Raw genomic sequence first — 26,667 nt, forward strand, 5'->3', positions numbered from 1 at the left:
GAGTTTCTCAACCGCAAGGCCCGGAGTGATTTTGGCTCTATCAGAGCCAAAATCACTCCCACTGACATCACTAGTGATGTCAGTGGGGCCGGCTTCTGACGGTAGGCGTTCCCTTGGGAACGCCCCCGTCTGGGAGGCACGCCCCCGGCACGCCCACCAAAGGGGGCGTGCTGTCAATCAACATCGACAGCACGCCCCCTTTGATCAGACACAACGAGCGAAGGAAAGTCCTTCGCTCGTCGCGTCTCGCGCATGCGCAAGACGGAGCTCCCTTATAAAAACAATTTATAAGCTATTTCCGCCATCCTTTTTATGGTCTTAAAACTGTAATCCTCTCTTCCTTCAGAATATCTAAAGCCTTCTATAAATGAAAAACCAAATTTTACCATCACACCACCTACCATCAATGTATTCCCTGGTCCTGCCCCTCCTAAATATCTATATATCATCTTTCACCATGTCACAATGAGTTGACTATTCTCTTATACTGTGCATTGGCTATTGAGGGTTAAACAAACTCACTTTTGACTAAATGATCCTGTGTACCACCTTTGATCATATTCATGGAAAATATAGTGTAGATTAACTAATGCTGGCCGATATATTTTCTGTTCAGTTGAACGGCCAATCTTGGTGCAAAAGATCCATTTGCAATTAGATGTTTTTCTGCATATGAACATCTCGGTATAGCCCAAAGTTCCATCAATGCACCCTCCCTAAAGTTAGCCTACATGTAAACTCGATACGTTAGATACTGTACAACTCCAAACAGCTAGATATGTGTTGATTTGGCTACTGGGCATGCATAGTATTAAACAATGCAACTTTTTATTGTACCTTTAGGCTCACATTGCTCCCATGACAATTATATACCAACATTCAGAGTTTACAGTCCTTAGATCTGTTGTTTCTAAATTTGGTTGTCGAATAGACCCTGTAAAAGTATCCAAGTATCCATTGTATTGAACTGGGCCCATTGGTCTAAAAGTAATTCAATGTGTTGACAAATTATCAAAGAATAATGCTCCCCAAACCTACCATAAGTGCTCTTACCAAAAATACTCAATTGTTATGTATGTTCTCCACAAGCTGTATCTGCCTTCCAATCCCGGGAAAAACTTTTTTTCTGCAGCTCATGTATCATAAAATTTACCATTATCTTCAGCCTGCTTAGAGGTTGACCCCTGGTAAGCCAAGATGGACACTTTTCTTTTTTCAGTGTGACTTCCTCCACACCTATCACCCTGGATCCAAGGACACTACTACTGGAACTTTGTCTTAAACCATTGATCTGCTGGGCGAACGGCATCCACAAGGTGTATGCAGACTTAGACAAAATTTTTTTTTACTGTAAAAAGCCAGGGTCGGCTGGTTTAAACCAATGGATTTTTTTAACAAAAACACTATTTTTTTATTAAACTGTGACTACAGTCATGGCACCATGAAATTTTAAGAAAACTCTATTATAAGGGGATCCGTCTGGTAATATTTCACATTCTTGTTGTTTGTTGTCTGCATTTGAGTGAGCTGAACCAATACAGTAAATTCACACACACAACAGAGAAATAGGGAGGGTGGGAGGATGAACCAGATCAGAGAGGTATTAAATCAGTCTAGCATCAGCTAAGACTCCACAAACTCCTCCCCTAACAATCTTATAGGACATGAGAAAACCACAACTAACATTCTCAATCTCAAATGGTAACCAACTAAGAGGGGAATTCAAATAGACCCATTAACTAAATGGGTGCTAATTGATCGCCGCCCCATATTCAATTAGCCCTGCTTATTAGAGACTTCTTTCATATCTCCTGAGACTGGAAAAAAATAATCTGATAAGTGTGCAGTTAACGGGTGTGAAGACCCAGTTAATGCATAGGTCTGTAAGCTTATTACGGACTCTATGGGCCAAATGTAATAGGGTGAGAGTTTCGAAAATGTGAGTGGTTAGCAGTAAATTCGGCCAATGTAATAGACTACGAGAACATGCAAACTCACATATTTTTAGATTAAAAAACTCTCACAATTTAAACTCACAATCAGATGTTTTCCCATTTTGAAGATAAAACTCGACCAATGTGAAAGAATACTGCTAAATGCTCACGTTTTCTAAACTCTCAACGTATTACATTTGGCACTGAGTTAACGGCCGTTAATTGCACTTAATGCCCCTTTTTAATGGCCGTTAAAAAGGGGCTCAGGTGAAAAAGGGAGGCTAATTTAATTGCCTCAGGCAATAAAGCCAGAGGTTACCGCCCTAATTGAATTCCCCCTTTAGTCTGACCTGACTCTCTTTTGATGAGATAAATAATTTTAATAATTTTGGATTATTAATGTTAGAAAGCATTACAACATGGTTGATCAAAGTTTCTAATACATAGCAATATTTCACAGTATTAATATAATAAGCAGGATTACATTTTTCTTATTAAAACAATTAAAAAAAAACTGGTTTAAACAACAACAAAAACTTGTTTTTAAAAAAAAAATCTGTTTTTTCCAACCCTGGAAAAAACCCTGCAAAATGAAATTACGTCCAATTTAATGGAGAGCCCTTGTCAACAGAGGTGTTTTTTATAATACAGTAGATGGATTTTAAACAGAAGTTTAAAAAAGGGGGTAAAGGTGCCTATCCACTAGACAATTAAAATTAGCGATTGAACGATAATGATTTTGATATCGTTAGATCGTTCGATAATCGTTTGAAAATTGTTTGCAGATTGTTTAGAAAATTGGTCTTTTAGACATCAGGTTCAGCATGTTTGCAGATGATTGATTATGCCTGCACTGAACGACTGCTCGTTCAATCATAAACTGACAAACGACTGCACGATTACAATGTCATAATCGTGCAGTCTTTTGCCTGTCTTCTAGTGGATAGGCTGTATATTGCACTTAAAAGCAACTCTTTACAAGTCTAATGTAAAATGCCATGCAAGTGAATTAAACAAAGCGTATAAAGAAAACCACATGATAATATGGTTTATTGTACAACAGATACTTTGTTAAACTACATGAAAGATGTCCTTTGTATGCTTTTGATTATGTTTCCTGTATGCATCTGAGCTCAATAGAACTGAAGTCTGATTACAGCCAAACTCATAACAATGGCCGCTGGGTGCTGAGTGATAATGGAATATAACAGGTCATTTGTTTAGATGCAGGATCAGGAACCAGTCTTAAAAGCAATAAGCTCTCTATTACAGAAAGGATTTCAAATGTAATCCCCTTCCGTGACTTGTCTGAATAGAACCAGCAAATGAAATATTTATGAAAATGAATTTTTCTTTGAGGAATAGTTATATACTGTAACTACATTGTTTCTTAAAGGAACTAACATGATTCAATTAATAGATCCTTCACACGGTTGATAAAGATAGAAAAATCATATTATAGGTATGAATGGAGCAGCGACAGTAAAGCTGTGCTTAGACACAGCTGAAAAGAGACAGGAATGCTGGAAAGAATATATTAGAGAATATATTATTATATTAGAGAATACATTATATAATAATATTAAGATCAGTTATTTGAATGTAGCAGGGTCAAATGCAGAATGATGGGTTTCCAAATGCTTCAAATAAAAACTTGCCACAATAATGCTGGGCATACACGGCAAGATAAAATGTCTGTCAGACCGACAGACATTTTATCTGGCCGGCTGCCAGCCGCAGATGTCCGCGGCATACACAGTGAGAGAAATCTCACAGTGTATAACCCGACATCTGCGCTCCGCCCCCGGGGGAGGAGACATTTCCCTGTTCACAGGAAATGTCTGTCGGCCGCGCTGGGCATACACTGCCCGATGCGGCCGACAGTTACCGGGTAAATATCGCATCGGACGGGCATGCTGGACAATCCAGCATGCCCGACCGAGCAATATTTAACCCTCGGTCGCCCCCCCCACGCTACAATTATCGGGGCGATCCGCCGATATCGGGCAGATCGTTAACCCTCGGTCGCCCCCCCACGCTACAATTATCGCGGCGATCCGCCGATATCGGGCAGATCGTCCCGATAATTGCAGCGTGTATGGCCAGCATAAGCATGCATTATTTACTTTTTTTTAACACTTTATATAAACAAGAAGTACATCTGAGTCACATAGAGTTGCTTATTAATTTTTGGAAAATATATTCAGTGACATTCTACTGATTAGCATCTATACTATAATGTTTCGGGATAGTTTCTTCTATGGTGCTGTATTTGAATGCTCAAATAAGGGTCACCATACAGCTTTTCCAGGTTTAAATAAATAAATTAAGCTTCGATTTTGTCAGCATAAATCAAGAGAAAATAAAAAACATCCTAGCCTCCCTTTTAGGGCACTACCTTACTTCTTCAGCCATATCTGTCAAGGGGCAGCTACTCTGCAAACACCTTCACTTAAAGTCTCAACGTCCTGCCTGCTTCTTGCTGGCTGCCACAGCCCCACCAGGCTGTATCCACATGGCCGCAGATAGGTGTAGTCACACCCCTTTTTAAACTTGTGTGGGAACATCACATTATAGAATCAATGGCTCACCAGCGCCATCTAGCCTCATTCTGCCACAATACTCTTCTTTGGTACCGGGGTTACTTTACATTATTGGCAAAACAGTAATAATGCAAACAGGGTGACAATAGTAGCATCTAATAAGCAGCCCACATCAGGACCGATTTGTGACTAGACAGGATACTGGTCAGAGATAAGGTGACCTCATATTGTGTATACCATATCTCCCAACTGTCCCAATTTTAGTGGCACACTCCAAATTTAAGGGCTCTGTTTTACAACATGATCGGTACTGCCCCAATCTAACAGCCATTGGTAAGGTATATCCTATTTAAAACAGGGAAACAAACTTGCTGACAGAACTGAGTGACAGACTCACTGACAGGACTGAGAGACAGACTCATAGACAGGACTGGGAGGTTGACCTTCATATAGGACTGCAAGGCAGATACAGACATGACTGGGATGTAGACCGACAGAACAGACAGACTGGCACACTGACAAACTCTGTGACACTACACACCCTCTTTCTCCAGGTGACAAAGGTGGGGAAGGTGGGTACTAAGAACACAATGGTACAGTTATCCTGCTATATTCTCTCATCCCTCCCCTTCTGCATATAAAACAAGGTAGTACTTTTGCCATAATTATATTAATATGTATCTTAATGACTAATTTCAGCTATGTTATCATAAAATAGGCATATTTTAAAATAGTTTACCAATTTCTATTGTGTGAGACAATGCAAAGTGCATTAAAGCAAACACAATACAAAATTGTCTTGCACTCTCAGCACTCTCAAAACTAACACGTGTTTGGCTTTCATTGCAGAAGAATATATATATATATATATATATATACTGTATATATATATATATATATTTTTGCTTTTTAATTATTGGACTGTAAGGTGATAATTACAGTATACTGTATGACAATATGACACAAAGATGACAATATGCAAGAAACTTTTTGTGTTAGAAAGATACTGAAAATATATTTTTAGGCTGTATATCCTTTAAATTGTTCCTTTTTATCATTGTATATTGTTCTGTAGGTTAAAGATAGAACTGAAGAACCTTACAAGCATCAAACAACTTCAGTGTTCTCATCAGGAACAGAAAGGCTCAATACCCAAATATGTGCAAAGGTAAGGTGGCTATAAGGCACAATTATATATCACTCAAATCTCTTGATTTTTCTTGTATCATTATTTGGAGTCTGTTAGAAATTGGCAGCACAGCAGTATGACAGCTAGGGGTAAATTTACTAAGATTCGAGATGGTCCCGATTTTCAAAGTGATTTAACTCGCTGGAATTCGCCAAAATTCGGGTGATTTAATCCCTTTTCTTTTACCAAATTTACCAACAGGCGATTTGAGGCTAAACAACTTTGCCGATGGTGAAGCAGAACGATATATCTCTCCCGAGTAACTCGTTTTGCAGGAGATTAATCACCCGAGTTTGCAGTGTTTTCTCTCTGCAAACCTCTCCGGAGCTAGCAGCCAGCACATATCAGTGAGATATGTGCTTGCTGCTTGTGTGTTAACCCTTGTAAAAATTTGAAAAATGTTCAAAAAAAATTGACGTGAGGTTCCCCCCCAAAACACTAACCAGCCCCGGGCTTGCCAGCCTGTCCAGGTTCTTAACATTACAAGGAAAAAAATGTGTAGCGTTCCCCTGTAATGTAAGAACCAGCACAAGGCTGCAGGGACAGAGCTGGTTTTAAATATACGGCGAAAAAAAAATTACGTGGGTTACACCGTATATTTAAAACCAACCCTGGACCCTTTCTAATGGGGGGCTGATGCCACAGCCAGGGGTGCCCTTTCACCGTGCCCCCCAGCCGCAGCATCAGCCCTGACCAATAGTCAGCCCAGGCCAGGGATCCCTGGGGAGTTGGTGACCCCCCCAATAAAGGGGTCACCCTCTCCAGGCACCCCTGGCCTAGGCTGATAGCCCGGGGCTATCCCCGCCACCCCTGGGTGGTGGGTTGATTGTGTTAGGTGAAGCGTAAAATTAAGATTTTTCATCATTGTCATTACAGTGGAACTACAGGTCCCAGCAAGCCTCCCCTGCATGTTGGTACTTGGAGAACCTCAAGTACCAGCATGCGGGGCTTTAAGGGCCCACTGGTACCTGTAGTTCACCTGTAAAGAAATGGTTAATAAACACACCATATACCTGTAAAATAAAGCTTTATTACATACATGCATACACATACATACTCACCTGTTTCCAGATGTTCGCATCCACTTGTCAACGTAAAGTATCCTATTGGCCGGCGGCACGTGACTGAAGTCTGCTCGTTCCCACGAGCTGACATTAGCGCAGTGTGACAGCATGCAGTAACATGCTGTTACATTGTATCAGGGGCCCGCCTTCAATTTCGACGGAGAACATCGTGGGACACAGAGGTGAGTATTGGATCTTTTTTAACAGGTAATTCCAATAGGATACTTTACGTTGACAAGTGGACGCGAACATCTGGAAACAGGTGAGTATGTATGTGTATGCATATGTGTAATAAAGCTTTATTTTACAGGTGTGTGGTGTGTTTTTATAACCATTTCTTTACAGGTGAACTACAGGTACCAGTGGGCCCTTAATGCCCCGAATGCTGGTACTTGTGGTTCTCCAAGTAAAACCAGCTCTGTGCTGGTTCTTACAGTACAGGGGATCCCTACACATTTTTTTCCCTGTAATGTTATGAACCTGGAGAGGCTGGCAAGCCCAAGGCTGATTAGTGTTTTGGGGGGGGACCTCACGTAATTTTTTTCTCAATTTATCCCTATTTTTTACAGTTACAGAAAGAAACATACACAAATCACAATGATTTGTGTATGTTTCTGACCATCTCACAGCTCAGAGGGGTTAAACTTGGAAAAGTGATTTTGACAAAGAGTTTGCTCCTATCTCCCCTGAGCTTGTCATCCCGATTTTTGATAAATTTGAGCTCTCTCTCACACACCAGTGAGTATATCTGAGCCACTGGAGCCGGTCACCGAATTACACGTGAGCCTGCTATCACATCTTGGGGTTACATATTGTATCCATAATCCACTATTGACGGGGATTCAGGCTATTAGACCGAGTGTTCTGGTGTCAGACAGTCACAGCGGCTTTACCTATAACGGACAGAGCCCTATGCCACGTCTTTTTGGTAGCTAAACAATTATCAGTACATGGATCATTGCTACTAATGGACATTTTTATTGCAACTGTGACATTTTAATATTTATTCACTACAGAGCACTGGTTCTATTTGTCTACTGTTTCAATATAGTGTACACTATAAATCAACCCACGATTTGGATTTATACCTGCTCTCAATCAACAGTGAAAAATCATCTTATTGGAACATTTATTATGTAGTGGCCATTTTTCATTGCAATACTTTAACCACTGAATATGTACTTTTGTTAATTCAATCTTTTTACCATTGTCTCCATTTGTTTTATGCACTTGTTATGTACCTATTGTAGTATTTGTTACTGTAGTCACCACTATTGACTAACTATTATTAAAACATTTCCATTCTTTGTATAGTAGTGCGGTTTCTCATTTTCTTGTGTTTTGTGCATTGGAGCTGATGCAGATTTGCATGCCAGCCTGTTTTGTGCATTGGAGCTGATGCAGATTTGCATGACAGCCTGTTTTGGGCATTGGAACAGATGCAGAGTTGCCAGCCTGTTTTGTACATTGGAGCTGATGCAGAGTTGCATGCCAGCCTGTTTTGTGCATTGGAGCTGATGCAGATTTGCATGCCAGCCTGTTTTGTGCATTGGAGCTGATGCAGAGTTGCATGCCAGCCTGTTTTGTGCATTGGAACTGATGCAGAGTTGCATGCCAGCCTGTTTTGTGCATTGGAGCTGATGCAGAGTTGCATGCCAGCCTGTTTTGTGCATGCTTTGTAGCTGAGCACAAACATCTCTAGGTGATTCAAAGTCATCCACAACTCAGTCACATCAATTCAACTGAATGGGTGTAATTGTATCGCAACAGGGCTTTCACATACTGTATGAGGGCGTATTGTGCATGCAAGCAAAGATGTGCTTACGCAGAGATCCGTCTGAATTCGGATGTATTTCTTACAGCATGAATAGGGCTGATGCAAGTGCATGCTGATAGTTAAGATGGCAATGAAACCAAGTGAATGGGGTTGGGTACAGGATGCCGGCACTCGGGATCCCATACCCAACCCTTGTTGTACCAACACCTGCTGGTTGGTATGCTAACCCTCCTCTTCTCCCTACCCTAACCCTACCTCCCTAGTGCCTAAACCTAACCTCCCCCACCCTGCACCCTTAATCCTCCCCCTTAGTGCCTAACCCTAACCCTCCCCTATTGCCTAACCCTCCCCCTCTCCCTCCCCTAACCCCCCAGGGCCTAAGCCTAACCTCCTACTCTCCGCACCCTAAACCTAACCCTCCCCCTTAGTGCCTAAACCTAATCCTCCCCCTAGTGCCTAACCCTAACATGCCCTTCAACCTCGCTACTTAGCTTTGGTATCCTGGCCATCGGGTTGCCACCACTGGGATTGTGATCGTCGTAAGGATTCTGGCGCCGTTAATGTAAGCGTCAGCATCCTGACTGCCAGTATATGGATAGAGGTGTGGCATTTGCCTACACACAGATCTGCATACGAGTGAATGGCAACATTTAGTTTCATCATGATGTGCACCGACCACCGTGTTTTGGTTTTGGATCTGGATTAACTCTCGTGTTTTGGTTTTTTAGATCTGGTTTTGCAAAACCACTCTCTAGTGTTTTAGTTTTGGATCTGTATTTTTTTTTTTTAAATTATAAAAACAGCTAAAATCACATAATTTGGGCCTGTGGCCCTGATTCAGAGCCGGACGCTCTGACAGAGCGCTCGCTCTGAATCAGGGCCGTCCTTCTTGATTTTTAAAGCAGCCTCCTGGCCGCTCGCATAGCTGTGGGTGACCACCCACAGCTATAGCGAGCGGCCAGGAAGATGGTCGCGATGGTCAAGACCATCGCGACCATCGGGCTTGCGACGAGACCCTTGTGGTAGGGTCTCGTTACCGAGAGCAGAGCCGAAAGCACTCCCACTGACATCACTTGTGATGTCAGTGGGGCCGACCCCAGACGGTAGGCGGTCCCATGGGAACGCCTCCGTCTGGGCAGCCATGTCCCCGGCACGCCCACCAAAGGGGGCGTGCTGTCACTCAACATCGACAGCATGCCCCCTTTGGTACGAGACCCGGAGCGACGGTTTGCCCGTCTCTATCCGGGTCTCACGCATGCGCACTAGGCCAACATCGACCCGCTTGCGAGCGCTCAGCGCTCGTGACCGGGTCTGAATCAGGCCCTGTGTTTGTTCCAGTATTACTAACCTTAATAACATTAATTTCTAGTCATTTCCAATCAATTTTGACCACCTCACAGCTCACAACATTGTTTTCACTACTTTTCACCAATATAGGCCAAAGGCTTCAGCGAGCTGGCTGGCTAAAGTAAGCAACAGTTATTTCTGTTTAAAAATATTTAGCAAATCATTAATGTATTAGCAATAGCCAATCAAACTAACTCACAAGTACTTTCAATAGTAACAATACTAAAAATCATGCGTGGAATATCCTTGCTCAAAACAAAAGTATTCGTAGTTAACAAGCAGCAAAGAAAAAACCCTAAACCATATGTAAAATAGCAACAGAGAAGTGAGTGCCCCCTACACACGTGCACATGCCCCCAGCACATGCCTATTCTCTGTGCCCAATCTGTATTTCCCTCCTGGGGGCGCTGGGCCACTGATTACTGGCATTCTGTGCCCAGATAGAGCCCCAATCAATCAGCCTTTTTGTTGAGCAGTTTCCAAAAATCTCTCTAATCATAAAAACAGTGTTCCGTACATGCGGGTCAGAAACAGTGTAGGATGGATACAGTGCAGGTTACAGTGCAGGTCGTATACAGTGCGGGTTGGATACAGTGCAGGTTACAGTGCATGTCGTATACAGTGCGGGTTGGATACAGTTCAGGTTGGATACAGTGCAGGTTACAGTGCAGGTCGTATACAGTGCGGGTTGGATACAGTGCAGGTTACAGTGCAGGTCGTATACAGTGCGGGTTGGATACAGTGCAGGTTACAGTGCAGGTCGTATACAGTGCGGGTTGGATACAGTTCAGGTTGGATACAGTGCAGATTGTATACAGTGCGGGTTGGGTACAGTTCTGGTTGGATATATTGCAGGTCGGATACAGTACAGGATACAGAGTAGGTTGGATACAGTGCGGGATACAGTGTGGGTTGGATACAGTGCGAGTCAGTTACAGTGTGGGATACAGTGTGGGTCGGATACAGTGCAGGTCGATACAGTGTGGGTTGGATACTGTGCGGGTCATATACAGTGCGGGATATAGTGTGGGTTAAATACACTGCGGGGATACAGAGTCGGTTGAATACGGTGCAATGGGACTTTTGAAATTGGCGTCCGAGGCAAAACCGCAATATCCGACAACGGGATCTCGTGGTTTTGCCTCAGATAGGGATCCGGTGGAGGCACAGAGATCTGAGCTGTGTCTCAAATCCCCCTGGATCCTAGAAGTACGGGTGGTCTTGGTTCTCTGAGAACTGAGCCCACTCATCTGTAATTCCATGCACATAATGTGGGTATATTTATGGCTGACTTGCGTGCAGCTGTGCATCGGATTCCTTGTGAGGCACATTGATGCACAATGTAATGAGAAGATGAATGTCAGGGAAGTATGGGAAAAGAGAAAAGGATTCTTTTAGGTGTAATTTAGAATATTTTTGGTATGGCGCTACAAATTGCTGTCAGCGATGTCATCCAAAAACAACCAGCAAGTGCAATTTCGTCATCGTCTTCTGGATGTCCATGTCCTGGCTTCCAGTGCAGTGTGAAAGAAAACCTTTTCTATCACCGGATATTGATAAATAGATCCCATCTTCTGACATGCTTGTTTGTGGTTGATCAGCAAAAAGGTATACTGAGCCTAAATGTATGGATTACTTCAAACTAGGGGTGAGCGGGTTCGGTTTTACTCGGTTTTACTCGGTTCTTATCGCCACTTTACCGCAACTTCGGCTCGATTTTATTCGCTATCCAAAACACGTGTTCGGCGATAGCCAATAAAAAGATCCGAGTAAAACCGAGTAAAACCGAACCCGCTCACCCCTACTTCAAACATACTGTAAATAACTTTTACAAGAATGTAAAGGCAACTGTTGAAGGGGGATGTAGTCAGTTTACTTACGATCGGGATGCTGGCGGGCAAAATCCCGGTTCTGGCATAACACGCTGCGGCCACAACACCTGCGCCGTAATCCCGACATCAGATAAGAGGCCGACGCCGTAATCCCGACAGCCGGCATCCCCATTGCAAGTATAGCGGCCCGGGCTAGCTGTTAGCCATGAGAGGGGAGGGTTAGGTTTAGGCACTACGGGGGGGTTAGGTTTAGGCATTACGGGGGGGGGTTAGGGTTAGGCACCACCAAGCGGTGGGTTAGGGTTAGGCAGTAAGGAGGGAGGGTTAGGTTTAGGCACTAACATGGAGGGTTAAGGTGTGGGGGGGTTAAGATGCATGAAGGGAGAGTTAGTGTTAGAGGGTTTCTGAGCATCGGGATGCCGCTGTCGATATTTTGACAGCCGGCATCCTGACTGCCGGTCTGCCATACCCAACCCTGTTGAAAGCTATTGCTATTGTACAGTATGTGGGTGCAGTATAACCAATTTTAGTAATAGGAAGAGGTGGGGGTATTGCTGTCAAGTGCGATAATTACTATAGTGTCAGGGTATTGGTGATTTCTGTGATGTGGTTGCATTGCTGTAATGTTTAGGCCATACTTACCTACTCTCCCGGAATGTCCACACGACTCATGATTTTTTGGGTAGTCCCATGGACACCCTGAAGAGTGAGTGGATTTCCAACTTCCGGGAGAAGTGGACAGGATTGAGAGAATATATCGGGTATTGTGCATCCATGTGGAGGGAGTGGGGTCAATATGACATAATTCTATGAGTATAACAACATTTTGGCCCCACCCCCTCTTCTTAGAGCCGCAATTTGTGGGATTTTATATTTAGGGCTGAGTTTAATGACACAAAGGGCACTGCTCAGGGGCCAGCTACAACTATTCTCCAAGCTACTCCAGGAGAGGAGTTCAAAAATGTAAGCAAGTATGGTTTAAAGGTATTGCCTGGGGTGCAGAGAAGGGAGGGCGACTGGTACTAATTAACCAGACCCAGGGCTCTTGGAGGGGGCCAGTGACATCTGCTTCCAGGTGTCGCACATAATATTTTACATTGTTGTTTTATGGAAGAGTATGGGTGTGTGTGCCAGGATTTGGGGGTGGCAAAGGATTTGGTCACACCTCATTCCATACTTGGGCAGTGACTCTCACATGCTAATCGCTGTTAAGCGGCCTCTGTAATATCTTAAATAAAAATATGCCATGCATTTATAAGCGGCTATTAAGGAGAGTACACTTCCACAAAAATCCTATCCAGGTTTAAACAAATTTCTGCACATCCTTGGAAATAAAAGAAACACAAAAACCTGTGTTATTAGTATTATAGCTATTTTTTCATATATATACATCATCAATATCACATTTTTACCTCAATCACATTTTTATATTTATATAGTAGATATAATTTTTTCACAGTTCTTTCGGTGGCTAGGTTTCCTTCTCCCTAAATGTTTCACAAAAGCTTGCATATTTCCAGCCCACATAAATATTCAGTATTATTTAGAAGTTATGGAAAAAGTAAAATTAATCTTCATTATATAAATTTAAGCAGAAAGAAACATTTTACTGCGTAACTAACTAAACAAACCAAAATGTACATCCATGATAATGCATTACTGTGAAAAAAAAATAAATAAAAATAATCTCTGTCACAGCCATATGCAACAGTTGATAACAATTCTTTGAACTGGCCTAAAGCTAAACATAGCTTTACAAGTTAATCCTATTTAGACTTTTTCAGAAGAATCGGAAATGACATTTTAGTTCTACTTCTATAAGCTCATTTTAATTGCTCTACTTTTCCCGAAGGAACAATTATTCATCTTAAAAAATGCTAGGCCTTGCAGATTGTTTTGGTTGGCATGTTGTGTGATTCTTTCCTCACAAATTATTATAAATAAATGAAAGATATTATACAAATCTGCAAGCTATACAAAATTAAGCCACTGTCATCAGTACATTTAGCTTCAGATATAGTGTAGTGTAATAAGTGAAGAGAATTTGGTTGTCTTATTTTTTTGTCTTTCTGAACTTCTCTTTATATAATTTTTTTTTTTTTTTTTAAACATGTTCTATTATGCATATGAGTGGCTGCATGTGCAAAATAAGGGCTAATAAAACAAGGAGAGGAGGCTGGAAAACAAAACACTAATAATTGGCATCCAATAAGACTATTGCAAGTATAACAAATCATAGAGCGTCTGACAGTGGCGTAACTAGGGTTGGTGACACACAGTGCCCCAAATGCGCCCAAAAAGAGAGTGTGGCCTCGCTAGTAAGGGATGTTGGGATTCCCTCAGAGACTCTCCCCACACTGCCGCCTCCTCCTTAGTGACTGGACGCCACACAATAACATCACAGTGCAGTGCCTGGCTCCTGATCATTAAGGAGCCAGCATTCTGGGTGCAACAACCCCCCTCCTTCCTGGCCCCCAGAATGACACCACTGGTGTTTGGAATGTGTCAAACATTAGATGTGTGCGGACCAATGTGTTTTGGTTTCGGCTAACCCACTGTCAGAGGTTTTGTTTTTTTGCAAAACCACCCTCAAAAGTGTTTTGGTTTGGATTTCTTTAACAAATGTATAAAAACAACTAAAATCATGCTACTTGGACTGGTTTTTGTTCCTATAGCATTAATAACATCATAGTATAATAACATCAAAAACATTTATTTCCAGTCAATTTAGACCAATTTTGACACCTGAAATCACAAGGAAGGGACTTACATGAGATCAAAAACACGGGAGATCCAGTATTTATATCCGAGATCCGATTTGCAGGAAGACCCGAGCCGGGGTTCGGTTTTACTTGGAATCCCAAAAGGGATCGGAGTCGGGACTCTGTTTGACTCAACCTCAAAGTTCGGTTGTGTGCAGTTTTCAGCAAAACCGAACCTGGGCTATGTTGTGCTGAACTGCGTGTGCTGATTTTGTTAGTATTTAAAAAATAAATGTAAAAATTTATATGAATTGTGAGTGTTAGTATCAGAGTAACCTGATCTTTTTGCAGATAAATAGAGGGAACAATGAACATGTGTCCCTCTGCAAAAGCAACATCATGCTTTGCCAGGCTGCTCGCTTACACAGCATGGAATGGGATACTTCGATCATAATCTAAATCAGTCATAGCCTATTCAGGACAGGAAAGCAGTAACAAAATAAAGTAAGTAAGTTGTACCAATTGCGGGACGCCGCCTCATCATCCATCCTTACCAGACTTCCACCTACACTGTGCCGGGCGTTAAGACTGTCGACCAAAGGTCCAGCAGGGACAACGTGCTGGTCCAGAACTGCACGGAAAAGGAGCCCCCTAAAAGGGTCTACCCACCTTCCCCCCCGTGCACCCATCCTGCTCTTCCCCCCATTGCCCCTGGGTCAGTCACCCTCTAGTAGCATTGTGCCTACTTAAACTAATAAAATACCTTGACCCAACACCACCGTCTACGTCTCTCTGTCATACAGTTCACCCATACCCAAGCACTTTACACACTGCCCCACCATATAGAGAGCGCGCCTTACCCAGCTTTTTCCAAAATAAAGCCTGTGTCCACCATCTAGTGCCATTTCTAGGGGACCCCAAGATACAACCCTGTCTACAATGGAATCCATCACAACACACATTGCTGGTATTTCAAATATCCCTTTTCCCAAGTCTGGCTTTTGCAATTTTCCTTTACCTAGTTGTAAAAAACCCTGCAAAACTTGGTAGGCCATCATTTCATTTTGCTCACTATTTGAGTTTTTATTTGCAGAAGCAATTAAAAACTTTTTTATGCAAGATGAAAGTACAGTACTTCTGTACTACTGCCATGTGGAACAACTGGTACATTTTCTCTGAAACCCCCTCTAAAAACAATGACTGAATTTCCAAAATCTTTGGCTACCGGGACTAATAGGTTTTGTTTTCTTGACTTTATTTTTCTAAACAGAGTATCTTCTGCATTGATGCCATGTGCTGAAACCTTTGATGCCTCATCCCAAATGATTCTGCAATATTAAGGTTTTTAGCTTGTTTGATTGCAAGCTTAATAGGGGATGTAGTCAATATACCGACAGCCGGGAAGTCATCTGACTAAATCCCGGCGTCGAAATCCCAATTTGGGGCTAAAGATAGGCGTCTAAATCTCGACACCTGACATCGTAATCCCAACAGACGGCTTCCCACCGTCTTCATCCACCAGGATTTCATTCCCAACCCCTTAATATTGCAGGTTGTATTTTTTGATCAACTATATAACAGTAAGTATGAAACAACTATGAGATGTACGACCAACTGCCAATAATGTTGCTGCAATTCCTGTATATGCACATGACAGGACAATTTTATTTAAACTTCATATATAATGTATTAACCTGTTATAAAGGTAGGTCTTTTCACTTCCACCTGGTCCTTCAATGAAAAAACAATGACTGCTCAAGTTGGTCTGTACAATGTCTTCAACAATAATGTCAAAGACATATCTTTATAGTGTTGATTTTTTGATTTTTGTCAGCGTCATACAGATTATCTTTATCCAATAACACATAACGTACTTTAGCAGGAATGTTTGGAAAACTAAAGTCTGATAATTTTGTTATGCCTCTCATTTTTTTTTCAATATTAATGAATGTTAAATACAGTGCATGTTCACCAATGGGATATTTTTGAAAATAATCTTTCATAACATGCACTTTGTGCCTTTCAAACAGAGCAGCCGATTCTGCAGGTTTACACATTACACAAATGCATGCAAATAAGGGCCTGATTCAGACCCGCTCGCGAGTGGTGAGCGCTCCCAAGCGGGTCGATGTTGGCCCAGTGCGCATGCGCACGACGGACCCGGCTCGTCGTGCGCATGCGCGAGACCTGGATAGCGACGGCCAAGCCATCGCTATGGGTCTCGCTACAAAGGGGGCGTGCTGTCGATGGTGAGTGACAGCATGCCCCCTTTGGTGGGCATGCCGGGGGCGTGGCTGCCCAGATGGAGGCGTTCCCATGGGAACGCCTACCGCCTGGAGCCGGCCCCACTGACATCACAAGTGATGTCTGTGGGAGTGCTCTCGGCAACGAGACCCTACCACAAGGGTCTCGTCGCAAGCCCGATGGTCGCGATGGTCTTGACCATCGCGACCATCTTTTTCACCGCTCGCTATAGCTGTGGGTGGTCACCCACAGCTATGCGAGCGGCCAGTAGGCCCCTCTAAAAAAAGATAAGGACGGCCCTGATTCAGAGCGAGCGCTCTGTCAGAGCGTCCGGCTCTGAATCAGAGCCTAAGTGTATTAATTGCACACACATTTGCATAGCTTCAGCTTCTGTAGATAGGTGTCCCATCCTGTATCATCATCTAGTGAGCCTAGAGCTACACATGTTGCATGGTAAGTTTCAAATGAAAGATTAACATTAAACATTCTTAGCTTGTCAAAACATGTGACACCTTTCACATGTAAAAGAAGTATTTTTAGGAAATATTTTTCTATTTGGCTTGGACTTACATTAAACATTCTACCAATGGTAGCGTCTGCACATCTATGTATTAGTTTCTATTTACTTTCCTTAATATTCCATGTATAGTGAACTGATTACTTGTGGCAGTCATGACTATTGTACATGTGTTTGAAAACATGGGCGCAACTACCATAGGTGCAAGGGATGCAGCTGCTATGTGACTCAGATGCACTCGCGGATTGCTGATAATCGCTCAACTGCAAAAACATCGGCATGGCGTACAACTCTGAATCAGGCTCATAGACTGTAATGCATGCATGGAGCCTTTGGATTTAGTGGACCACATGGACTATGAAACATGCATCTTGTGATATCATCATGAAGTCTCAGATGTTGTTCTTTTTAAGGCAACTTGGCTCAATAATTTTGTAAATTTTGTCTTCGTCATGTCTTGTCATCAGATAATATTGCCAACACGTGTGCATGAGGGAGTCTTCTCTTATGAAATTCAATTGCAAAGATCAGTGGTTCCAAAACTTTCTCAGTTTGAGGCACCCTTAGGGTCTGCATAATTTATTCAAGGCCAAAATGATTATCATGCAGTCCCGATTTTTAAGTAGTTGGGTCAAAATAATGTAATAAGTATTTAAAAAAGAAATAGAAAAACCATGCTATTCTTACCCATTGCCCCCTTCGTCTCTCTTCCATTGCATCCTCTCCCTTTGACCCCTCCATGTCTCTCCATGTTTCTGCCTTTGTTACCTACATGTCTCTCCCTTTGCCCCCTCCAGTGCTCTCCCTTTGTCCCCTCCATGTCACTCACTTTGCCCCCTCCATGTCTCCCCTTTTGCCCCCTCCAAGTCTCTCCCATTGGCCTCTCTGTGTTTTCCTTTGCAGCCCCCTCCATGTGTCTCTCTTTGGCCTCTCTATGTGTCTTCCTTTACAGCCCCCTCTATGTGTCTCCCTTTGCAGCCCCCTCCATGTGTCTCCCTTTGAATCCTGCTCCATGTGTCTTCCTTTGCAGCCCCCTCTATGTGTCTTCCTTTGCAGCCCCCTCCATGTGTCTCCCTTTGAATCCCGCTCCATGTGTCTCCCTTTGCAGCCACCTCCATGTGTCACCAGTCTCCCTTTGCAGCCCCCTCCTTGTGACTTCAGTCTAGTTTTGCAGCCCCTCCTCCATGTCTCTCATTTTAGCCCCCCTATAGTTCCCTATGCTGTCCCCCTACCTATAGAACACTATGTGGCACTTAACACTATGTGCCCTCCCGACTCAACTCACCAACCTGACCCTCTCCACTATAGTTTCCTATGTGGACCCTCCCTATAGTAAAACTATGATCATTGCTGCCCAGACTATAGTTCCCTATGGAGCCCCACCCTGTTACCTTTAGTAGTGATGATCACCAGCGCCGTTTAGCTCCTCAGATCAGCCAGGACCCCACTCTGCAACAGCCAGTTGCTTACCACTGCCAGATCCCACTCACTCCAGCACACTGAAATCCCCCTGCTCCGCTTACCTCACCTCACCAACCCAATCCTGTTCTTCCATGGTAAAAAAAATAAAAAAAAATCATCAGGCAGCTTCTGGGCAGCGTCGTTAGGCCACTGGCCATGGCACCCCAGTGGCAGTGCTGTGACATCCCAGGGAGCTGCGGCGAACTAATGGGGAACCGTTGACATACAGTAATGCCTGAACATGGCCAAAGATACATTTTTCGATGTCTTTTAATAATGTTTTAAGTTAGAAATTAAAGCCTCTGGCAACCAAGTCAGGTCAATCACTGGACTGTTGCCCTGGAAGAAGATTTTCTTTTCTTCTTCCAATTTGAATTACATGTAAAAGTGATGACTACATCTGGTTTGCCATACTTTTGTGCCATAGCCATGGCATCTTGATAACATTTTTGCATATTTGTTTTACTACTTTGAAATGCTGAGGTTACTATTATCAACATTATCAGAGACAGCATGGTTTTCTACATATGTTTTGCTCAAACATTATAATTCTCCACTTGGATATGTGTTTGATTTACTCTGGTACAGTTTAATCTATTTGCTTTTGTCCTGCAGTAAGCATCTACCATATATTGATGTGTCAGCTTTCCAGAATTTAGGAAAGTGTTGTATTCATCCCTAATTGTAAAATGGTGTGAATACCATTGCAGTTGTGCCATATTGCACCCTGTTGAATTGCAATTTTTGTCAAATGAAAAAATTTAATTTCTGTCTGTAATATTGTCATTTCTAGACATTACTTTTTTTTTTAATTCTGGTTGTCCCACCCATGCCACCATAGATAGCACATGGGATCACATATAATACTTGGTACAGTAGTAATATTTTGAAGCACGCCACATTGTACGTTATATACAGTATTATCTTGATTGAATGGTGGTTCTCCATCAGTATTCTGGAAAGTTGCTGCTATTTCCCCAACAATTGTTGGAGCTTTCTATCTTCCAAAATGTCCTAATTTGTCTTAAAGTATTGTTATACAAATTTATTTTTCTGCACAACCTTCAAATTTTGCTTTCAACTTTTTTTCCTGCTGAAATTTCAGCATATTTTTATAATGTTTTGAAAAAGGACTTAACAATTTTGTTTTACTGATTATCCATAATCTCACACATGCAATTATTGGTGGCAGTATTATTCATTCATGCATGCATCTGCCGAATCTAATGTGTACAACTGGGCATATTAAGGTGTAACAACGTGGTGTAGTCGGCATCCCGGCGTGCGGGATGCCGACGGTCTAAATACCGGTGCCAAAATCCCGTCAGTTCAGGGACTCCGGCACCAGTATCCCGACCGTCAGCATCCTGAAGGTGTATTGGGGTGTAGGGGGACGTTAGCATTAGGTAGCGGGGTTAGGGTTAGGCATTAAGGAAAGGGTTTGGTTTAGGCACCAGGGAGGGGGTGTTAGGTTTAGGGTGCGTGGAGGGGGAGGTTTGGTTTAGGCACTAGAGAGAGGCGGTTAGGTTTAGGCCCCAGTTTGGGGATGTTATGTTTAGGGTGCAGGGAAGGGGAGGTTAGGTTTAGGCACTAGAGAGGGGGGGTTAGGTTTAGGCATCATCAGGGAGGGAGTGTTAGGGTAGGGGATAGGGCAGGGGTAGGGAAAATACGTACCGGCAGTTCCTATGGGTGTTGGGATTCTGGATGTCGGGATGCTGCTGTCAGTATTCTGAACAGCGGCATCCCGACAGCAGGGATTTCATACCCAGCCCGTGACCACAGCTGGATGCAATCCCATAGTTGCATGATACATTTGACCATGAATCCGATAACAAAATGAACCTTGACCTCTAGCGATTGATTGATTGACTTGTGCACATTGCACCCGTAGATGCAAAAGCCATTGCACTATTGTATGATATTATGTTTTGTCTGAAATTGCTTAAATTGTAATAAGAGCCATCCATATAACTTGTAATTGTAGAGTGCATCCTTATTTTTTCAAGTTTAGCAGCAATTGATTCTTATTTAATCATAAAATTATATAGCACCGCAATGCATACATTTTTGATTCATTCTGCTTAAACAATTATTTGGAATTTCCTTTTCCTTAAAATTATTATCAAGTAAAGATACTGTTTATTATGCGAGTTTACATTTTTCCTTAGACAACTTTTTGTTTACATTTTTCCCCTCTTCTCAACCAACTTTCCTATTTTTCCTTACAAAATTATTTTCTGTATATAGGGCCTAATTCAGCACAGATCGCAAGTGATAAGACGCACGCACTCGGCTGATTTTCGTGACCTGCACATGTGTATAAGACGCAGTGCGCATACACGAACCAGGTGCTGTGAATGGGAATGCGATCGTAGGCAGTACGCAAACCCATTACTCAGTGATTGACAGGAAGTGCCATTTGTGGGTGGTGATGGAGGGGTTGGTCGTGCGAACGCAGGCGTGTTTTTGCTTTCGAAAGCCGTTTTAGGGGCATGCATAAATTATCCACTGTGAACCCATACGCAGACACTGTTAAGTCACGCGCGCTAGACAGCACTGGCAGTTGTGTTCAATGAAGTCCTCTTGGCGTGCACTTGAAAAGGCTCATAAGTTCACACTTTGCAAAACACTGAGGGGATATATTCGGTCTTTAACAAAGATTTTAAAGGTAGGTTTATAAAGAAAATGAATTTACACATTGATTTACTATACTTAACATGATAGCCACCCAGAGTGTGAAAATAGATAGTAAGATTACATGTAATACAAAATGTAATAGAAGACACTTCTCTTTCTTATACATATTGTTGTCAGATGCTCCATCTTGAGGATGCAAACATATGGAAATATGGCGTAGTACCTTCAAAACATATTATGAGTTCTAAAAACAAATTTTCGGAGAGGTAGAACATATGACAGGACCAAACCAGAAGATGATAACTGATCTCCTTCTAAATATAAGTGAGTGGTCAGAAAGCCAAGGTCCTTTCAATAAATATAAAACAATTTAAAAAAAGATGCGGTTATTAAAACATTATAACTCTCGCATAAATGCTGGCTTCATTACCTCTGAAGGCAGAATATCATAAACTAAGGTATAAATGCACTAATGGTGCCCCTAAAAGCATTTATATTTAACAAAATACAACAAAGACACATAGAAAACTGATAAAACAGTGAATGTGAAATCAGATAGGCCAAGTAATTTTGCCGGGTGCAAATAGTTGGCGATGGTAAACAAACACTGAGACTTTGGAATCACCAATTGCTCCACTCGTAATGGAAACTGGCTGAGCTGCTCTTGTTACCAACTAAATATGGGGGATGTACATAATCCTGCAGCTGTGGCTGCGGAGGTGACGCTGAGTTCTGTGACGTCACTTCCATTTCCAAACTGACACATTCTTCAATTTGGGAACATATTTGACTCTGGGATAAATAAGGACATCCATCTCCACTGATACACATTCCCTGATGAAATCTGCTGAGTCAGACAAAATGCAATGTTGTAGAGGGAGAAAAGAAGACTCTTTGTTGGGGGCACTCTAGAAAAAATCTGTAAGATTTGAAAAAGTTGTATATCATTAAAACTTAACATTTAATCTTATACAGTATATTAAATTTAGTACAATACACTACATATAAAATACAGACATACACAAAAGCACATAGGTCAGTGGATACTGACTATGGGGCCCATTTATCAAAGTGCATTTGAGATAAATTCCCCGAAAACACCTGTTTTCGGGGGTTTACCTCAAATACTTAGTATCCCCCGAATGTATGAAGGAGGGACCGCAGCAGGTATCTCCGATACCTGCTGCGATCCCTCCATTGCCGCCGGCAGCCGCCTCCCCCATAGGTTTCTATGGGGGATGCGATGCTGCCAAATGTATCAATATCAGGAATGCGAAGCATTCCCGACATTGGCCCCAGCAGCTAACGCTTAGCCGCGGTAGCCTATGGGGACTTACCGCATATCAGCCGGCAATGGACATATAATTCCAAACCTTACTCATTTACTTGAACCTTTGCTTTTTCTACCTAATATATGATTAGTTCCAAATTACCTGTGTGAAATTATTTGGAACTCTATTTGTGACTGTTCAACTAAGTTCAGTCATTACTTGTGCAGGATTAGGAGGTATTTAATCTCCACATTTGAATTTATACTTAATAAATCTATCTAGGAGGCATATTTCTTGGGCTAATGCAATGTTGTAAAAATTCGCCATGACCAATAGTAACTAATTTGGTTACTGTTCATATATCCACTCATCTTATTTGGTGCAGTTTTGCACAATAATTTATTTAGTCTCTTTCACTCCTGGTGAGATATAGTCAGTATCCACTGACCTATGTGCTTTTGTGTATGTCTGTATGTTATGTGTAGTGTATTGTACTAAATTTAATATATAAGATTAAACGTTAAGTTTTAATGATATACAACTTTATCAAATCTTACGGATTTTTTCTAGAGTGCCCCCAACAAAGAGTCTTCTTTTCTCCCTCTACAACATTGTAAATCTTTCTGACTCAGGGGAGCACCGCCAACTCCTGATCCATTTCTCACAATTAGTGCTTCATCTTAACTCTAGTTGGTTGTTTTATTATCATTCCACCCTCTCACTAAGGTAATCACGACCATTAGGGAAGGTGTTCTGTCTCTGGGTTTATCCTGTGCGGGCCCCAAAACATTTTTCCTTTTACCTCAGACAAAATGCAATCGACCATTTACCGCTGTCTGCTGGGACCTACCACTAAATACCTTGTTGGAGTGACATTAGTTATTAGTTTTTCTTTTGGCCAAAGAAAACCTGATGGTCTCCTTAAGGATCTCAGATAAGCTTCTAAAGAATTTGTTATATTCATGAGGACCCTACTTTATTTTACATATTCAATAAAATATCACACTATAGTGAGTTAGACTTATATTTCAGATACATGGAACTGCTATAATTATCGGATGAATCCCTTACTGTGAATTTTTGTGGATTACCCAGGAAATACACTGAAGAGCCAAAGTGATGGGATAACAGTATGAAAAAGTAATGGTAGTCCACGCTTACCACTGAGGGGTTGAAAGCAGAGGTCCCAGTTTGGGGAAAAAATCGGAGGCGAGGGGTCTGAATCATCCACAGAGTTTGGATGTTAATGAGACCCTATCAATGGTGCAGAGTCTAACCTGCTGGGAATTGTTCACCAGTGACCCCTACCAATCGGGATATGGGTTTTAGCTGCACCCAGCAGGCAGGTCGCGGTCCATTGATCTGGTATCCAAACCCTGTGGGAATAGAGAAAACACACAGACGGTGGCCCGAGGAATATTTGCGCTGAAGGAGAGCTCCTTGGTATTGAACACAGGCAGAAGTGATAAGACACCTTGTTGCTCCGGAAGGAAACGCTAAGTTGTACACAGGCTGAGGTGATAGCGTCTCCTTCCGGAGCAACAAGGCATTCTAAATTCTACACAGGCTGAGATGGAATGACGCACTGTTGCGCTAAAGGTAGCGCAGAGTTTGCACACAGGCTGAGATGGAATGATGCTCTGTTGCTCTGAAGATAGCACAGGGTTAGCACTCCAGCAGAGATGGTCAAACTCAATAGAGAAGACACAGAGGGGTAGCAGTTGATAGGAGAACAGCGTCAGCTGACCGAGACCATACTACCATTGGTTGGAGATACTGTCACATGAGAAGGACTGTCATGGCGGTGCCCATGACGGGAACCACGATCCCCAAGACACAAGGCCGACCATGGAAGTCCTCGAGTGCCTAAGGCAGAATACTCAGCACATCATTCACCGCTGCACCAGAAATCTGACCGCACAAGAAGTCAGGGGAAGTGAGAGACGGCTTATCCTCGGATGAACCTTGACAGGTAGTTGGCGTCTCCGTACTGTGACATCTTGGAAATGGTCAGATCTGGATCAGTTTTAATCTGACATCTTGTGAGTCAGTTTGAACTCCGGTTAAGCTGCTCATGGCAAAGTGACATGAATTATCAGAGTTTGAAGGGGGCATGATAGTGGGTGCCCGACGGATGGGACATTAATTTCCCAAAGTTGTGCAGACATTCAACATTCTTCAAACTAGAGTATCATGTGTGTACTGGAAATGCCTCATGGAAAGCATTACCACCCACCATGGACAGCGCACTGACCAAAACACAGGTGCTGAATGATTGTGACCAGCGGCATCTAGCCAGAATTGTCTGTGATAACAGACAAGAGACACTGGTACAAATCACATCCACATTCAATGCTGGAGGTACCAGACACATATCCAGCATGTCAGTGCAGCGTTCTTTAGCTTCCATGGGATATGGGAGCAGAAGACCAGCCAGAGTGCCCCTGTTAACACTACCATATCGGACACAGGGCCTGATTCAGACCCACTTGCAAGATGCGGCTGCTCGCTCCCAGTGTATGGAAATTCAGCTAAGTGATGTCAAGGCAGACACTCGCTCGGCAAGGCATAAGCACGCCCACTACGTCTTGGCGAGCGATCATCTTGTGTTTATAGACGCCCACCAGCCTGTCTTTAGCTTCCCACTAGCGTACGTCATCTCCAGGAAGTATATACAACCATCGGTACTTTGAGAACCATCGGATCAGACAGCAGCGCTTGCAGTTGACTGTACCCTACCGCAAGCACTGCGAGCAGATCAGTGTATTATTCAAACAGGTGACGTGTTCTATGATGCTGCCTGTTAATTATGCACGCCTCTGAAACGGTGTTGAAACACTCTGGCACGCCTGCGTCCGCAACTCCACTCCACCGTTACTACTGCCCTGTCCCTGTTACCACCCACAAATGGTTTCTCCTGTCACTCATTCCACTGGGCTGTTTTGGCAGGGCGAGCGAGCACATTCTGATCACTCATACTAGTTTGCGCACGCGCACTGCAAACTACATGCATGCGCACATTAGCGAACATCGTCTGCAACGAGTGGCCACTTGCTAGCGAGCAGGTCTGAATCAGGCCCACAGTGCCTCACCTGGGCTTGTGACGTCGCTTATTGGACCCTGGAAGACTAGCAACATGTGGCATGGTCTGATGAGTCACAGTTACAGTTGTTTCTGGCTGATGGTAGGGTTCGGGTGAGAAGCAGATTCCATGAGACCCAGTTGTCAACAAGGCATCATGCAGGCTAATGGCGGTTCCACAATGGTGTGGGGTTTCATGTGGCATGGGTTGGGTCTGCTGGTCTGCTTGAAAATATCATTGACCAGTAAGCGATACATTGCATTGCTTGATGACCATTTGGAGCCCTTCTTGGTCTTTAAGTACCCCTACAAAGATGGAATATGTAATATGGATAATGTACCATGTCATTGGTCCCAAGTTGTCCCGAATTGGTTCAAGGAGCATTGTGGAAGTTACTATGAATGGTGTGGCCAACACGTTTGAATGACATGAATCCAATGGAGCATTTTTGGTATGTGGTGGTGAGGTCCATTCGCACTCAAGATCCTGCACCTACAAATATCAGGGAGCTGTGGGAAGCATCTCTTCAGAGGTCTTCCATCCACTTGTGGAGTCGATGCCATGTCGAGTTGCTGCACTTCGCCTGGCTAGAGGGGATCCTACATGATACTAGGCATTTATCCTATGACTTTTGGCACTTCAGTGTACATGATACATACGGACTAGCTGCAATGTATTCCTATTGAGGTCACAGATTGACATTATTTATTTATGACCCCACCTATTTGAAATACTAAACCATATTGTTTGATACCTTCATCATTACTAATATCACACTTCACAGATAAAAGTAGTCCTCCAACAGATATTCAGTATTTAAAGAGCATATAAATATTCACCTTTTAGTACTCACAGAAACAATTGCTTCAAACCATTTTTTGTTTATCCTGTGTAATGCACCATGGCCTGATTCAGGTTAGTACATAAACCCGGTGGTCTACGTACCCCACTTATTATACCATCCGCACCTGCATCATTGTGCTGCAACTGCTTTCCTTGCACCCAGTAAGATATTAGGTGTCACTGTCCAGAAGATAAGGAGCATATGATTCCCTGAGCATTGCATT

The 26,667-nt window shown here is 42.8% G+C and overlaps 1 protein-coding gene across 1 annotated transcript in view; it reads left to right on the plus strand.

Annotated features, from left to right (window-relative positions):
• The window catches only part of STPG2 (sperm tail PG-rich repeat containing 2), a 975,224-nt gene that overhangs the window by 209,487 nt on the left and 739,070 nt on the right, over positions 1–26,667 (plus strand). Inside the window, exon 10 of the mRNA XM_088464461.1 lies at positions 5,553–5,645. Coding sequence (XP_088320587.1) covers positions 5,553–5,645 — 93 coding nt within the window. The remainder of the gene's footprint in view (positions 1–5,552; positions 5,646–26,667) is intronic.

Source organism: Taudactylus pleione, unplaced genomic scaffold, assembly GCF_031769625.1.
Source record: "Taudactylus pleione unplaced genomic scaffold, aTauple2 ptg000055l, whole genome shotgun sequence".
Classification (NCBI taxonomy): domain Eukaryota; kingdom Metazoa; phylum Chordata; class Amphibia; order Anura; family Myobatrachidae; genus Taudactylus; species Taudactylus pleione.